Source organism: Aotus nancymaae, unplaced genomic scaffold, assembly GCF_030222135.1.
Source record: "Aotus nancymaae isolate 86718 unplaced genomic scaffold, 86718_ANA_hifiasm-v0.15.2.pri h1tg000040l, whole genome shotgun sequence".
Taxonomy (NCBI): domain Eukaryota; kingdom Metazoa; phylum Chordata; class Mammalia; order Primates; family Aotidae; genus Aotus; species Aotus nancymaae.
The window spans coordinates 7822384-7838014 of NW_026988454.1; the positions used below are offsets into that span (position 1 = coordinate 7822384).

Genomic DNA, 15631 nt, shown 5'->3' on the forward strand with positions numbered 1-15631 from the left:
GCGCCCTTGATCCACCTACGCTCTTCCATCCACTGCACACCCCCTCAGTCCATATTTGAGAAAATATACCAACATTACAGAATGTGGCACACAGACCCGAGGCCCAGCTAAATCGCTCTCACCTGAGCCAAATGTACAGCAGCTCATGTGTCACTTTGGGGGGAAAACATCATTTGGAAGCTGGAAAGCTTTTACAGTCGTTATTTACATTGTGAGAAGAGATTTTGGAACAAGAAATTACTCTCTCATCCCAGCATGCAAATCGCCTATCGGCTCCAAAACCGAGATGAAATGGATGTTTCTAAGGAGTGTATCACCTTGTTTGAGAAAATTTCGCCTAAAGAAGCATTGGGATGCTTTCATCTCTGGTCCTAAATTATTCCTGATTAGACAAAGGTCAAGAGAACAAGAAGGAAGGCGCTTGCCCACACCTCAGTGCGTTTAGATTATCCTGAGTGCCTCTGTACCATTTAGCCAGTTAAAGACAACAGTCATATTACTGATTAGGAAGGGACGTACAACCTTGATGTTCCTGTCAACAAGCCGGTTAACAAATGTGCCAGGCTGCCACCTGTGGGCAGAGCCCATGAATTGCATGTGCGTATTAACAAAAAAAAGGAACATTGACACAACATTTCCCGCATCGCAGCTGTACCCTCTTCTATGTCATTTACATATATAATCTCACTAATCCTCTCAACATGTCTGTGAGTTAGGAACTATCGCTACTCCCATTACCGAGGAGGAAACTGAGTCACAGAAAGATTCAGGCCCTTTAGAAGGTCACACAGCCAGGACATGGCGGACAGACCCTCCAAGTCTCAGTTATGACATCCAGTAGGACAGTAGGAGAGGGTGTCCGGGGCCAATGGTGTGAGTCCTTATGCGCCACAGAAAAGGATCTGACTTTATTCTCAGTGATTAGGAAGCCAGTGGAGGGTAAACAGGGAGAGACAAGGCCCGCCGAACTCTAAGGAACGCCTCTGCCTGCTGTGTGGAGCGCCGAGGAGTGAGGGTGAAGCCAGCCGGCCACCCAGAAGGCGCCTGCAGCAATGCAGGTAAGAGATGCTGCAGAAATGTCCATGCAACAGCTGACATTTATACAACGAATTAGTGCCAAGGACAAGGCTACAACCCCAGCAAGGGAACCCAGGGTGCCCAGGATGGGAAGCAGCAGCTTCCGAAGGCAGTTCCAAGCCAGCTGATGGAACTTGCCAGAGGATTGGAGGTGGGGGTAAGAGAACAGAAGAGTCAAAAACGTTTCCTTGCAAGGACTCTCGGGGCTGGGAAGGGGAGCTGAACAGCGTAGCAGAGCAGGCAGTTATTTCCATTGCAGTGGCCAGTCCCAGCCACCATGCTGAGTCCAACGCTGAGTATCCATGGAAACCCGCCAGGTACATAAGGCTATTTGCAAAGGTTCATGGGCCCAGCATGTGGCTGGGTGCAGGACCCCAGGGGCAAACTCAGAGACAGGGAGGGTGACGGGTGAGCAGCACAGGGCATCGTGAACCTGGACAGATTCTGGGGCAGAGTGGTTACTCATTCAACTTTCAGCAAATATTGATTGAGGGTCTGCAGTATGCCAGGCACTGACTTATTACTGCAATAAAACCTCACATCGAAGTGCAAACAAGTGCACCTGGTTAGCCAAGCTGCTCCGGCCGGAGGGCCGAGGCCCAGAGCGCGGTTGTGGGGCCCTCACTGTCTGCTGAGGGGAAAGCCCTGTGTGGAGGAGGTGAGCCAGCATCCTCTCAGGGAGGAGGGCAGGGGATTCCTGCTCGTGACAGCAGCTGGGGGAGCATGCAAACCCTGGGACTGTGCGAGACATGTGTGAGTGGGTCCACGTGGGTGTGAGTTTTCTAGTCAACAGGTAACAAATGCACAGAGACACTCAGGCAGGGTCTGTAGGGTGTTTAGATATGAGGAATGGAACTTTCCTCCTCGAAAGCTCCAGGAGCTCTCATCCACCTTCTGACGCTGGGTCAGGACTTGGCTATTCCCAGAAGATGAGGCCACATGGAATGGAGGCAGCCCCAGAAACCCTTTCTCATATTTCACTCATCCCACTGGTGCCCTCTCATGGGTAACAAATTCTCCTTACTAAAATGAAGCCTTTTTCGTATTATACAATCTCCAAGGGAGAAGTAAAATGAGCTCTTTGACCACTCACAACTATAATAAAATTCCTTTTTCCTTTCTCTTTTCCGACCTGAGTATTCCACTGTCTCTAATCTGTAGCCCAGTGTTTGGGGGAGGGTGCTGATTCCACCTCGGAAAACAAACAGGAACGCCCCTTACCACAGGTACATCAGGATGAAGGTGCGCTTCCTCAGGCGCGGCGAGCGGAACAGGTCTGCGAATGAAGGGCTCAGCTTTTCGGTGGCATCTTGTTCCAGGGAGAGCATCTAGGAGAAAGGGAGAGCATCAGCCACACCCATGCTGCTGCGAGCAGAGCCACCCGGGAGCCCCAGCAAGGTCAGCCTTGCCACTGCTGTGCTTCACACCCACGACAGGGAGAGGTTCCGCCGCTTCCCCTGCAGCCCCAGACGAATCTTCTGCATCAGAGCTCAGCCCCAGATTCCGTGAGACACCCCTTCCTAGACTTCACCTTTAAATCGGCAGGAGGCAGCTTCCCATTCTTTTGAGCGATGTGGTCCATTATCTTTATTGCTTGAGTGTTTCTCCTTTGTGATAACAGCCACCGGGGGGACTCCGGCACACACCTGCGGACACCACGCATCACTACCCGGCAATTTGCCCGGAATTCACATGACATCCAGCCCTGAGCAGGGAGATGCTGGTGCTCGGTGCAGCCTGCCCTCCCCACGTTGGGACTGTAATCCCTCAAGAAATCGAGGACCTAGGGTCACTGTGCGCTGTCCATGTGGCCCAGGCAGGAGCTCTGTGGGTCACTTGTGCTCCTAGTGTCACCTAAGATTTATAGACCAAAAGGGAGCCATCACTTCCTACGGAGCCTTCCCTCTGGGAAGCAGGGGTCTCATATCTCCTGGACACTGGCAGCCTTTGTTCCCCAGGGAAAAAAACACTCACAGAGGAGACGCTCCATGTACATCACCCAATGACAATAGGATGTCTCCAGGCAATACAAGGGCTGTTGAACATTTTTCAAAGTACTTCCCGAACAAAATAAAATGTATTTACCATCCCTTAAAATCAGATCAACACCATGCTGTCTATTTCAAATGGGATGAGGAGGGTCCAACTCAAAGACTGGGGCTCTCTGGCGGAGGGATCTTCTGAAAACTCACAGGCATCGATTGCCTCACCCTGCCTGACCATGCAGACGCCGCCTTTCTGCCGGATAGACCCCTGCTTCACACTGACGACGCTGGGGGAGGGCAGGCTCCTCAGAACTCCCCAGTCGTGCGTGCACAACTCTTAGAGGCCAGCTTGCATTTAGAGAGACTGAGTTAACTCTAGTGTCACCCACAGATGACATCTGCTCTCAGCACAACTAAGACAAAAGGTGGAGGGATGAGAAATTCCTCTCTGTGGCCCTTTCTGCTACCCCCTCTTCCCTCCACCACAAGAAAAACTGACCTGTGGAGTTCTTTGCCCTTCAGACCCTGCAAAGCACTCACAGCTGATATGATTAACACCTCGTTTGGACTGGTCTGTTTCCTAATGGCTCGGTGTGCACATTCCCCAGAGAACGTTGCATTGAGCAGGCCTGCTGTTCCTTCGTTCTTTCATTCATTCAATTAAGATGAGATATCTGCTCTATGGCTAGACGAGAGGGATTTCCGAGCCTTATTAATAATACCAATAGTATATAAAAATGAAGACGTGGGAGAAGAGGAGAGATGACGGCAGCACGGAAGAGTAGAGGGGAGGAGCGAGAGGGTCAAGAAGACGGCAGAACATCTGACCATGACGCACCTTGGGAGCTCTAGGGGACCGTCGGGAGTGGTGGCCGTTGCAGTAGCATTGCCACGTATGGAGGTTTTCCCACGACCAGACGCTGATACAGATTTCCCAAGGCCACCGAGCAACCCACGGAAAACCCTCCTTCACCCGGGAGCCAGGCTCGGCCTTGTGTTTCCGGAAGATGCACATTCTGAGGCCCTGCATTTCCGTGGATTTCTGTCCGACTCTTGGCATGGCTCACCTTTATCTGCGGGAGCCAATCTAAAGAGGCTGTGTCTGAGGGTGGCTCCACGCATAACCAGGGTCACCCGGTAACAGCGGAACACCCTGAACAGTACAAGTGGCGGGAAGCTCCGGCTCCGTGCAGCCCCATGCGGTATGTGTGTGGGAAACCCCGGGCTCTGTGCAGCCCAGTACGGCAGGTGTGTGGGAAACCCCGGGCTCCGCTCATCCCTACACATCATGCGTGTGGTAAACCCCGCGCTCTGTGCAGCCCCGTGCGTCATGTGTGTGGACACCACGGCCTTTGTAGGACGGCCTGTAGGCGACCCCCACTCCATGAGCCCGGTCCCACGAGGGGACAGAAAGTGCGGCCAGAGGGGTGGCCGGTGCCCCTTCCCGGTAGGCGGGAGGAAGGGCCTCACCAGTAGTAGAGCAGGAAGAAGAAGGTGGGCAGGGAGACGGCCAGCTGCAGCCAGCGCCAGTGAGGCAGGGCGTAGGCCAGCCCGGTCAGCACCACCAGCCCCATCGTGAAAGCCATCTGGTACATGATCGCCACCGTTCTTCTGGAGCCCGAGCCGACAAACTCTGTGACTGAAACAGGAGGCGTGGTCGTTATGCGGGTTCCTCGCAGGAGCGGAGCACAGAAGCCCGATGCGGTGCGTTCAGAAGCTCCAGGCCCCTCCGGCTAGTCTCCCCACCGGGAGCCCCCACCCGGCCTGGCCCAGCCCCACCTGTTCCCAGGCTTCTGTCTTGTGTGTCTCCCATTTCTCTTTCCCCCAAACCACAGCCGCGCTCACGCCTCCCCTTCTCCCTGGGGCCACGGAGCCATGAAAAGAAGGCCCGGGAGATCCACCAGGCTGCTTCGCTCTCTGGCTTTTCCCTGACCATCCCCTTCTGCACCTGCTCCTTCACCATCTGCATTCCCCTCTGCCTGCGTCAGCACTCAGCCGACAGGTCTCTCCTCCTCAACGCCTTGCTCCAGCTCCAGACTCAGCTGGAATATTTGTCAGGACCCCAGGGGTGTTCATTCATTTAGCAAATATCGTTGAGTGCCTACTGGGGACCTGGCACTGTTCAGGGTGTCTGGGGTACGTCATGAGCACAGGAGGTAGAGTCCTGCCCTTGGAGGCCTCATTCCCATGAGGGATGGCAGACTATCCACGTCACAGATAAGTGAATGCAATCCTATGTTAGAGCGTGATACGTGTTATGGGGAACACAAATGAACACGGAAAAGGAAATCAGGGGAGTCGTGGGAGGAGGGACTGCGGGTGGTGCTGGAGCGTGAACGTGGCCCTGGGCCAGCCCCCGTAACCGTGTGTGGAACGGTGCCGAGCAGCAGAGCCTGTCACAGGCTCCACACTCATGGGGCTGAGCCAGCTCAGCTCACCAGCCTGTTCATGGCTTCTCAAGGCGGGACCGTGGATCCTCTTGGCCCTTGTGAATGAGTTTCCCGAATGCCAAGTGATAGTACCTTGTTTACAAAGACGACAAGACATGGCTATTGCTCTTTCTCCTCCACTAAAGAGCAAACGTGTGGCTAAGCCTCACTGCTGTGTGCCGTGCCCTGTGCAGATGACTGGGGAGTACAGATGACTCAGGCCACCTCCCTCTGGGAAAGGGGTTTTTTGTTTTGTATTCTTAACCTTCGTAGAGTATTTGACAGGAAAAAAGGCTGACATGTAGACCTCCTCGTGTTGGTTTACACTTCAACTTTTCAACACCCTGATGGCTGGCTCTTCTGTTATTGGCTCCTGTTTTCTCTCCCAAGTCTTGAGTGCCATTCAAGCCTGTCGAGTTTGCTGTATTTCTTTTAAGGAGTTGTTGGCTATTATGTGAAATGCTAGAATATTCTCTCACTTGTCTCCTCTTCTGCACTCCCTCCTGACTGCTGTGAGCACATCAGCATGGGGTCTTTTGTTCCCCCTAGAGATTAGTTGATTAGTAGATCACTGATCTAAGTGATCATTTAAGTATTTCAGACACAAAAAGAGAGGAGACGAGGCCATTCTACCCCATGTCCTGCCCTAGTCACATAACAAGGAACTGGTGCTCCCCAAGCTCCCTGACTCCACAAACAAGCCCCCACCCACGTCAGGCTAGCCCCACTCTACCCCGGACCTGCCTCAGCCCCATGCATAATTACTCAGGGTGTAGCCGGACATCCAGGCGCCCTTGCTGACCAGGCCCTGCAGCAGGCGGAAGAGCAGCATGGACATGTAGTTGGGCGTGAAGGCCATGAGCACACCCGACACGGCGTTGACTAGCACGGTGGCCAGGAGGCACAGCTTACGGCCAAACCTTCAGAGACAAGGAGACACGGAGGGTAGGCAGTGAGGTTGAAATCTGGGGTCAGACATGCACGGTGGGATGCCAAGGGTCGCAGTCGGGGGCCACCGCACCACTGTCTCCAGGATCTATCAGGATAGCAGTGCCCAGCGCACTGGCCAGCCCATCTGTCCCAATGAGCCCCGCAGCCCTTGCCGGGTCTGAAGAGGAGTCTGAGTGCTCTCAGCAGCATCACAGCTCAGCCTGGCAGTGCCCACAGCCCCTCTCCAGTTCTCACACCTGTCCCCTCGCCTTAACTTCATATTTAGCAGATGGCATCATTATCACCACTGGTCAGGCTGTGCCAAAACCGGGCTTCCTTCCTCCCACAGTCTTATCAACCATCATGGAAGCTTTCCTGTGCCACATTCAGCTCTGATAGTGTAGCCATACAGGGCTGTTTCTCTTCTCCTTTGTTTGGGAATGAAATGGGCAAATTACTTGCTAGGATTGCACTGTTCCCACCTGATCTTTTCAACCAAGAGTCAAGGAAAGAAGCCAAGGCCAGGCCACGGGGTGTGCCCGCCCGCCCACACTCCTCACCTGCCTGCCCACCCAGTCCCCTCTGCCACCCCCACCAGGCCACTTCACTTGTCCACTTTGTGTCCCCTGGCCTCAGACCTCCACACCTCATCAGCACGGCCCTACACCAGGCAGTAAACCCTCGCCCTTTATGAAAACATAGGAACTTCTGCCAGAAGCCACGTCTTCTCACCAGGAATGCTCAGACCCAGCGGCGGCACGTGGCTTCTTCCCCTCTCCCTGTCTCCTGGGGCAGCACCTGGCTGTCTCCTCTCCTTGTGTCCTGGGGCAGCACCTGGCTCTCTGTCCCCTCTCCCTGTCTCCTCCTTTAAGCGGAGCCCCAGACCCCCACCCAGGCCTGGGTCCCCTGGCCTGTCTCTTCCTCCTGCATCCCTGATTCCCGCCCCCATCACCATCCTCATTCTCATCAGGACCCTCCTCCCAGCTGTTTTAAAGAGCTGTCCACACAACTCCACCCTCCAGCCTTCCGGTTTTCTCCAACCAACCTGTCCTGGGTGCCCAGGCCCCCACAGCAGATTCTGACCACTCCTCCTCGGGAGCTCCTCGTGCATTTCCGCAGCGCCCTGGAGAATGGCTGTCCTGCGATCTCGCTGCCATTTCTCCAAAGTCTCCTTTGCCAGGGCGCTTTCCCTGCCTACCTTCCCATGTTGCAGTTCTCGCTTGACACTCTCGTCCAGTGCATCCTGATATGCTGTATAGTCTTAAATACCAAGTACTGGTGACAAACCCCCGATATGGAACTCCAGCCCAGACCCTTTTCCAGAGCTCACTCACATACCCAAGTGGCTCCTTGGCATCTCTTCGTAGATGTCTCAGCCCGTGTAACACATCCCCAAACCTAACACCTCTGAGATAGAGCTCTAGCTTCCTCCATGCCCCCTCCCCTATAAACAGCTGCAACAAAATCCATTCTGAATCCTCTACCTCCCATCTCAAAATGGCCTCATGACCATGCACTTGCTGGAAGCATCAACCTGGGCTCTGTCCCCTCTTTCTCTCAGCCCCCCGACTGTACAATCTGCATGCAGCTCTGACTCTGAAACACACCTCAGATCTCTCCACCATTCCCCTGGCAGCCCCACAGTAGTCCAAAGCAGGGACCGCTGTGTCTCGTCTCCAGCAGCTTCTGCGGTCAATTCCAACTGCTCATGCTCCCCACCACTGTCCCTTAGAACCTGTTCTCATGGCACTGGGGGAGGCTTACCTGGACTGGCCTTTACATACCTGTCCGCAATGTAACCAAAGCCCAGAGAGCCGAAGAAGAAGCCTGCGTTCAAACAGGACTGAAAGAGGTCCAGCTTCCAGTCGTCACCACACACCAGGTTGAACTGCCGGTCACACCACAGCAGGAGAAGGACCGAAAGCACAGAACCATGTGTCAGTCAGGTCTACCCCCTTCCATCCTCTCTTCAGCAAAGCAAATGCATTTCATGAAACTCAGTATCCCCAGGCTGTTTCACAGAGCTTTCTCCTACTACATTTTCATAAGACACAATAGAAGGTTTCTGATGAATCGCTCAGCAAATATCAAATGCAGTTCACCCTTGAACAACATGGGTTTGAACTGCACGGGTCCGCTTATAAATAGATTCTTTTTTCAATAAAAGTTACACTGAGTGTGCCTGTGCCTCCTTCTACCTCTTCCACCTTTTCTGCCTCTGCCTCCAGGGCAGCAAGACCAAGCCCCCTTTTCCTCCTCCTCCTCAAGCCAACTCAACGTGAAGACGATGAGGGTAAAAACCTTGATGAAGAGTCTCTTCCACTTCATGAATAGCAAATATATTTTCTCTTCCTTAGGATTTTCTTAACATTTCTTTTCTCTAGCTTACTTTATTGCAAGAATACAGTATATAATACATGTGACATACAAAATATGTGTTCATTGGCTATTTGTGTGATTGGCAGAGCTTCCTTCCAGTCAATAGTAAGCTGTTAGTTGTTAAGTTTCGGGGGAGTCACAACTTACACGTGAATTTCCAATTGTCTGGAGGGGTTTGGTGTCCCTGCCCCTGCGTTGTTCTAGGATTGACTGTATTCCTAATAGCATGTGCCACTCTCATCACACAGGAATTAAAGAGGCTGTTGTCAAGAGCCTGGCTATTGGTAGTTGGTTATCGAAGGACAAAATGTCTTTGGAAAAGGAAGCAAAATGTCTTCTCAGAAGAGACATGGCTGCTAGGTAAGATTTCTAAAAGAAATATAGCCAAGGAAGTAATTTTCCCAAAACAGAAATGTACCAAGAGAAATACAACATGTTTTCCAGAATTGGCCAAAGATCCCTCATTAATTACATATTAGTGATTATATATTTAGTTATATAAATGCCACCAACAATTCTGAACGTTCTGTTGCTGCTGTTGGAGATGTGAGTGGCAACCCCAGAGGAGGGAAGCAAAGACAGTGGGGGTGCCTGGGGATAGACTGTGCTTTAGGGTCATGTGTGGGTGCGACCAGCATTTAGGAGGACATCAGAGGCTCCCCTACACCAAAAGCCAGGAGAGGGGAGATATCAAGGTGGAGGGGACAGAGGAAAAGACAGGCACGGGCTGCTGGGAAGGGCTTGTTTTGTTTGAGTTTTTGGAGAAGGCAGATGCTCCCTGCATTTAGAGGCCTTGAGGAAGAAAACCAGAAGCAGAGGGAGATCCAAGAGTCCCACCTCCCTCAGCACAGAGCATGGTGACATTCGCACATGCCCAGGCATGGGAGAGGCCAGAGGGCAGAAGAATGGCCCCTTCCTCTTTAGACTGAGACAGGCAGAAAGAGTGGACTCCAGGGAGAACAGAAGGTGTTGGGGGCCTCTCGACCCCTTCAGTTTCTGGTGCAGCCCCTCCGGGGTGGTGGACACATCCTTGCTTCCCGCCCCCATCCGTCTGCACCGCTCTATCTGCATCAGGTCCATAGCTCCCCTAACCAGAACACCATCGAGTGTGATGGCAGCAAGTCACTTCACAACTCTGGGCCTCAGTTTCTCAGCCTGAAACGTGTTGTACCAGTTCCATCACACCCATAGGGCTGCTGCGTGCATTGGAGGGGAGAAATCACGTGCAAAATGCTTTAATAAATAATAAGCCCTTTTATTTTAGAAACTGGTTTTATTACCCCGCTTCCAACCCTCAAATCTCTAAACTTGCTAGTTTGAGCCATGCTATGCCCCATCCTGGGTTGAACATTCAGAGCTGGCTTGGTGCAGTGGCTTACACCTTAATCCCAGCACTTTGGGAGTCTGAGGCAGGAAGATCACCTGAGCCCAGGCTGAGACAACAGAGTGAGACCTTGTCTCTACAAAATATTTAAAAATTAGCCAGACATGGTATCATGTGCCTATAGTCCCAGCTACTTGGGAGGCTGAGGTGGGAAGATCGATTGAGCCCGGGAGGTTGAGGCTCCAGGGAGCTGTGTTCAAGCTACTGCACTCCAGCTTGTATGACAGTGTGAGATCCTGTCTCAAAAACAAAACAATGTTCAAGGCCTCAAGGACTCTGAACTCAGCCAGCCTGGATTCTGTCTGATGGACTGACTAGTTCCTTGACATGAGCACATTTTTTTCCTGAAATAAAGATTAAACTCTGTGTTACCACTTGAATTTCAGAAACAAATACAAGCCTCTCCTAGTAACTGTCTTCTGCCCAGACCCCAGCGTCTGCTCCCGTGGGTGGTACAGCTCTGGGGCGTGCGACAAGCTACTGCTCAGTGTCACTCTCATGTCCTCTGCCAATCCCAATGTTGATTTCCTCTAAAATTCAGCTTAAAACACACCTTCTCCATGGAGCGCCTCCCAGGTTTCCCACCCAATGTGTAACTCTTTACAGCCTGTGGTTCTTTTCCTGCCTGCCCTGTGTTCTGCCATAGAATACACAGGACACATCCTCCCTGGGCTTATCTGGTTGTCCCAGGGTCTGTCTCCAGCTGCCCAACTCTCTCTTTGCAGCCTCCACCCATGGTCTGCTGTACAGGGTTTCACTCAAGCTGCAGGGGTCAGGGAAAGGCATGTAATTATTGCCCAGGGCCTCAGCTTATTCTCCTCTCAGCCATTGTTTGCCTGGTTTTCATTATAATCTTTGCAAGTCGGCATCTCTGTAAGATGTGCCTACCGCCTTCCTGAAACACCTGGTTGCCATCTCACCCCAGGACTGTGTATGGAGCCAGGAGCTCCTGGAGCCGGAGCGCATCCCACCTTCTAACGCCTCGTCCACGGAGAACTGACTCTGCCCCCAGGCTACCCTGAGGATCAGTTTCTAGAGTCATCTGCAAAGCTTGTAAACCTGCCATGCTTCCTCTGCTCCCAAACACCAGCCCAACCACGAGTCCCCTGACACATTTGTGTACCTTGAGAAGATAGGCCAGGCCCTGGGAGAAGCTGGGGCTGCACAAAGGTAGGGATGAGGGGGAAGGTGGGAGTCTTCTGCTGGGATTTCACCAGGGCTAGAGCAGCTCTTTTCAGGACAGTTATAAAGCAACCTATTTGCTTCATCACAAGAACCACTCAGGGTCCTGGTGAAACCACAGATTCCCTGCAGATTTCTGCCTCAGTGAGTCACGAATAGGAATCCAGGTGATCCTGAGGATCAGGCAAGTTTGGGAAACACTGATACAACTACCTCCGTCTCCCGTGGCCTGAGACCCCTTTCCCTTGCTCAGCATTCATGGCTGATGGAAGACACCTGGCCTGGTGTCGGGGCTGACTGAAGCCAGGACTGGCAGAGGAGATCCTCTTGCTGGGAGAGTCAAAAGTCAGGAAAATACCCACATTTTTCCCCCAGTGGATCTCATGGCCTTAGTGCTGGTCTTGGGGTGGGAGTTAAACTTGGTGTTTAAACAAATGAGCTCATCTTCCCTCCTAAAACAAGTTCCAAAGTCCAAGGCAATGCTAGGTTAAAAATTAGTTCTGCAGAAGTGAATGACCAAGGTTGATTCCCCAACAATAATTTTAGTTTTGGAGGAGGAGCTGGGGCCAAGGCAGCTGGGTTAAAGTGGAAGACAGTTCCTTCGCAGGAGCCAGTTTCCGTCACCCTCCCACCTACCCCCAGGCTTCCAGTCACCTCAGAAAATCTTCACACGAACGCCACCACCCTTCCACCTCAGCATGGCCCCAAATGAACACTTTCTCCTAAAACCATATCCTCATCACTGTCTCTGCCAATCAGAGTTCCAGGATTCCCACAGTCCTCCCCGGGGCTCTCTATCTTGGGTTATTGGAAGCCCCTTCCACAGCTGTCATGGACAGGCAAGCTGTTCTAAAGCCCTCTCGGGCCGCTCTCATCTGTCCCAGCCTCCCCACTCCTGCTGTCCCCCAAGGTCCCCTCTTACCAGGCCCCTCCACCTGCCCACACAGCTGCCTCTCAGGGGCTCCCAGATTGGTGTTCAGAAGCTCCATTTGCCCATGCCCCTCAAGCCAGAGCCCTCCACCAAGCTGGTCTTTTTCTCCCCAGCCCTGGCAACACTGGCATCTCTTACATCATTTCTTCCCTTCACTCCCACAAGAACCGTGTTGGCCAGCGCTTCTCACCTGGGCTCTTTCTTGGCCCCCTCATGCATCTCTCTACCTCTCCTGAAGCCTCCAATCCCACCATCACCCCTTCCCATCCCTTCACGAGGTCCAGCTAGGATCGCCCTGCTTGCTTGCCCAAATAAGACCCAAAATCTTTCACTGGGCACTAAGGTAGGGTTGCCAGAATTTGCAGATAAACATACAGAATGCCCAGATAAATCTGAACTTCAGATAAACAGTTGCTCCTTTTAGAATAAGTATGTTCATGCAGTATTTGCATTCCCAGTCTCAGTTATCGGAATCAAATATCATGCTGTATCTGGGAGGTAAGTATCCAACTGGATTATCTGAAGTTCAAATGTTCGAATTTCACTGGGCCTCTTGTATTGTATCTAGCAACCCCACATCAAGCACTCCATGTTCTGGTCCCAAGGTTAGACACCAGTGTTCTCCCCACAACTCCCAGACATGACCCTCATATCAGGGTTCCTTGCACCCTGAACTCACCAAACACTCCCTGGGCCCTGAGACTGGGCTCAAGTTCTCCCCTTAGTCTGGGATCTACTTCCCCTCCCACCTGTCCCCTCTCCTTGCTGGTCAAAATACCACCGGAGACTCAGCTCAAAGCCACCTCCTCCTGGAAGACATCCATGATCAGCTCAGAGCTCAGCAGCTGAGATCTCGGCCTCCTTAGAGCCCACTAGCCCCTTTCCGCACTGCTCATGGCACTCACCACAGGTGGCCTTGGGCTGTCATTAAATGGACGCTGGTCTCATTCTTGCCACCCTCCCTCCTCCCCTCTCAGTCCCCGCAAGACTGCAGACTCTTTGAAGCACCTCACAATATTCTTCTGTGTCTCCCTCGTGGCATCACACCCAGCACCAGAACAGAGTGAGCGTGCAGGCATGCTGGATGGATGTGTGATGGGAGGATGACTGCATCTGATCTCCTCAAAGCAGTCTGTCTCAGCCCCAGAGAACAAATGCATCCCCATCCTGGTCTACTTCTAGATTCCCAGTGGGCATGTCGGATGGTTGGCGATCCCTGGAAGGCGGGCTGCCTAACTTGTCATCCATTGTTGGAGGATGCGTTGGAGACCAGGTGGGTGTCTCTTTAGCATCATAAAGTGCATCACTTGGGCACATTTTTGCCCCAGGCAAGCAGGGAGAGCAATTCTCAGGCCCAGAGGGCAGGGATCTAATTTCCTCCAGTAACATCACTAAATGTGTCACCACTCAAGTCATTCAGAAAAGGAAAGAGAGGAAGAAGGTAGACCCAAGAATCCCTGAGAGCTTGGGTGAGGGTAGTAGGGGCAGACAGAAGCAAGGAGGACCCGGTTACCTCTTACTTCAGGGGAGCAGTGCCCGTGCCAAAACCGTGCCATTGCTCCTACTAACAGAACCTCTGACTGGCTTTGGCCCATGGCTTTTCCAACTGACCCAGTGTCCACACTTGTTACCATACATCCCTTTCAAAAGGGCTCATGAAGGGAAAAAAATGTGGTGGCACTTTTTACTAAAAGATTCTCAAGGCAAAATGCTCAAATAACCTGGTTTTTAGTAAAAAGTGCCACCACATTTTTTTCCCATCATAAGCAAGGGCGCTTTGATGCCATCGCCCTGTCCCAGGGGCCCCATCGTACTGCACGAGGTGACTCAGTTTGGATTTGTTCAGTGCTTTCACAGAGCCCAGCTGAACCTCACCCCGCTGTGAGGCAGCTGTCATCACCTCTGGTTGACTGATGAGGAAATGAGGCTCAGAGAGGCAGTGACTTACCCAGTGATGCTCAGCTAATAAGGGACACAGCTGGGATCTTCTGACTCCCAAGCCAGGGCAGTTCCCAGGCCACTTCAGCACCATCGTTTAGGTCACTTGTCATTGCTCGTGAGTGGAAGGAGGGGCCACAGTACTATTGGTGGGGAACAGGGCCCAGAGAAAGTTGGTAGTTCTGGGAGAAGCCCGTGGGGCGGTAAGAGAGGCTCCTGGTCTCCCAGACGACTCCCGTTCAAGTAACCTGGCTCCCCGCAGGGCTGGCTGGTCTCTCCTGCCTCAGCTTCCCCATCAAAGTCCCAGAGTTCGTGGTGGATTAACTAGAGAAAAGAATGCCCCATGCCCAGGACACAACCAGATACCCACTAAAACACGGCCCCACCTCTTTCCTGATGTGGAACTGAGCCTGGTAGGACTTACTTTACATTTCTCCCTGTCCCAGGAACCTCGTGTTACGGAAGCTCTCTTACCTCGGTGACGATGGAGGAGCCGGATGTGTCGTACACCCAGCCGTCCTGGCAGGGGCCCAGGGGCAGGTGGCTCCTGTTGGTGGCCAGGCTAGCCAGGGGGTCCATGCAGCTGAGGGCGCTCTGGTTCCAGTCCACTTCATAGCGCCTGCACTGGCGAAGGAAGGCCTCGCCCGCGGGCCCCAGGCCGGGCACGGTGTAGTTCAGCTCCTCTGCGGGGCTCCAGCCGCAGCGCTGGCTCAGCTCAGCCACCCCGGGGCTCTGGCAGCGGTAGTCAGGGGTGAAGCCCAGGAAGACGATGCCCACGCAGATGGGCGCGAAGGCAAATGAGAGCAGGCATAGGGTGAGGAAGGCTTGCTTCTGGAACCAGCCAAACTCCCCAACCTGCTCCAGAATGTCGTCTATGGTGGGCATGATGACTCAGCACGCTCATGGCCGTGGCCAGACCTGCTCTGGGCTGCAGTGCCCAGGTGCAATGTCTCCCTTATAGATCTTTGAAAAGGAGTGGTTTGAAATCAGTTCGCTGTCCAAGAGTGAAACATCTGGAAGGCAACCAAGTAGAAATAATCTTTTACCCCTTGGTGTCGATTTCAGGAAAAGGGAGAATGTGGCCGCCTGATCAAATTGTTTGCTTTGCCAGGGAGCAAGTCAGTAGGGTCTAAGCCCTAAGAGAACTGGAGTTCGGCCACAGAGCGAGAGGAGGGCAGGAGAGCAGCCGAGCGAACCTCCTAGCAGCCCCTCAGGGCTCTTCCAAAGAGAACAGTTTTTTTCTAGTTGTGATGATATGAGGCAAGTATTGGGTGACAGCCAGGTACTAGGTGCTGTATTTGGCTAATTACTTCTGTGATACCATTTAAGTCTTTTTCTAAAGTTTTTTTTCCGTAGGTGTTGGGGGAACAGGTGTTATTTGGTTATGTAAGTTCTT

The 15631-nt window shown here is 52.7% G+C and overlaps 1 protein-coding gene across 3 annotated transcripts in view; it reads right to left on the minus strand.

The window, feature by feature from the left end:
• SLC22A1 (solute carrier family 22 member 1) overlaps positions 1–15241 on the minus strand; it is a 34936-nt gene extending 19695 nt beyond the window's left edge. For 2 of the 3 annotated variants that reach the window (XM_012451208.2, XM_064360481.1), the window contains exons 1-6: positions 14710–15241; positions 8206–8309; positions 6257–6411; positions 4533–4701; positions 2609–2723; positions 2299–2405 (exon numbers count right to left, since the gene is read on the minus strand). In XM_012451208.2, the coding sequence (XP_012306631.2) occupies positions 2299–2405; positions 2609–2723; positions 4533–4701; positions 6257–6411; positions 8206–8309; positions 14710–15120 (1061 nt within the window). In that variant the 5' untranslated portion in view covers positions 15121–15241. Of the gene's footprint in view, positions 1–2298; positions 2406–2608; positions 2724–4532; positions 4702–6256; positions 6412–8205; positions 8310–14245; positions 14652–14709 lie in introns of those variants that run through there. The other variant, XM_064360482.1, reaches the window with a different exon arrangement.
• Positions 15242–15631: the final 390 nt, after the last annotated feature.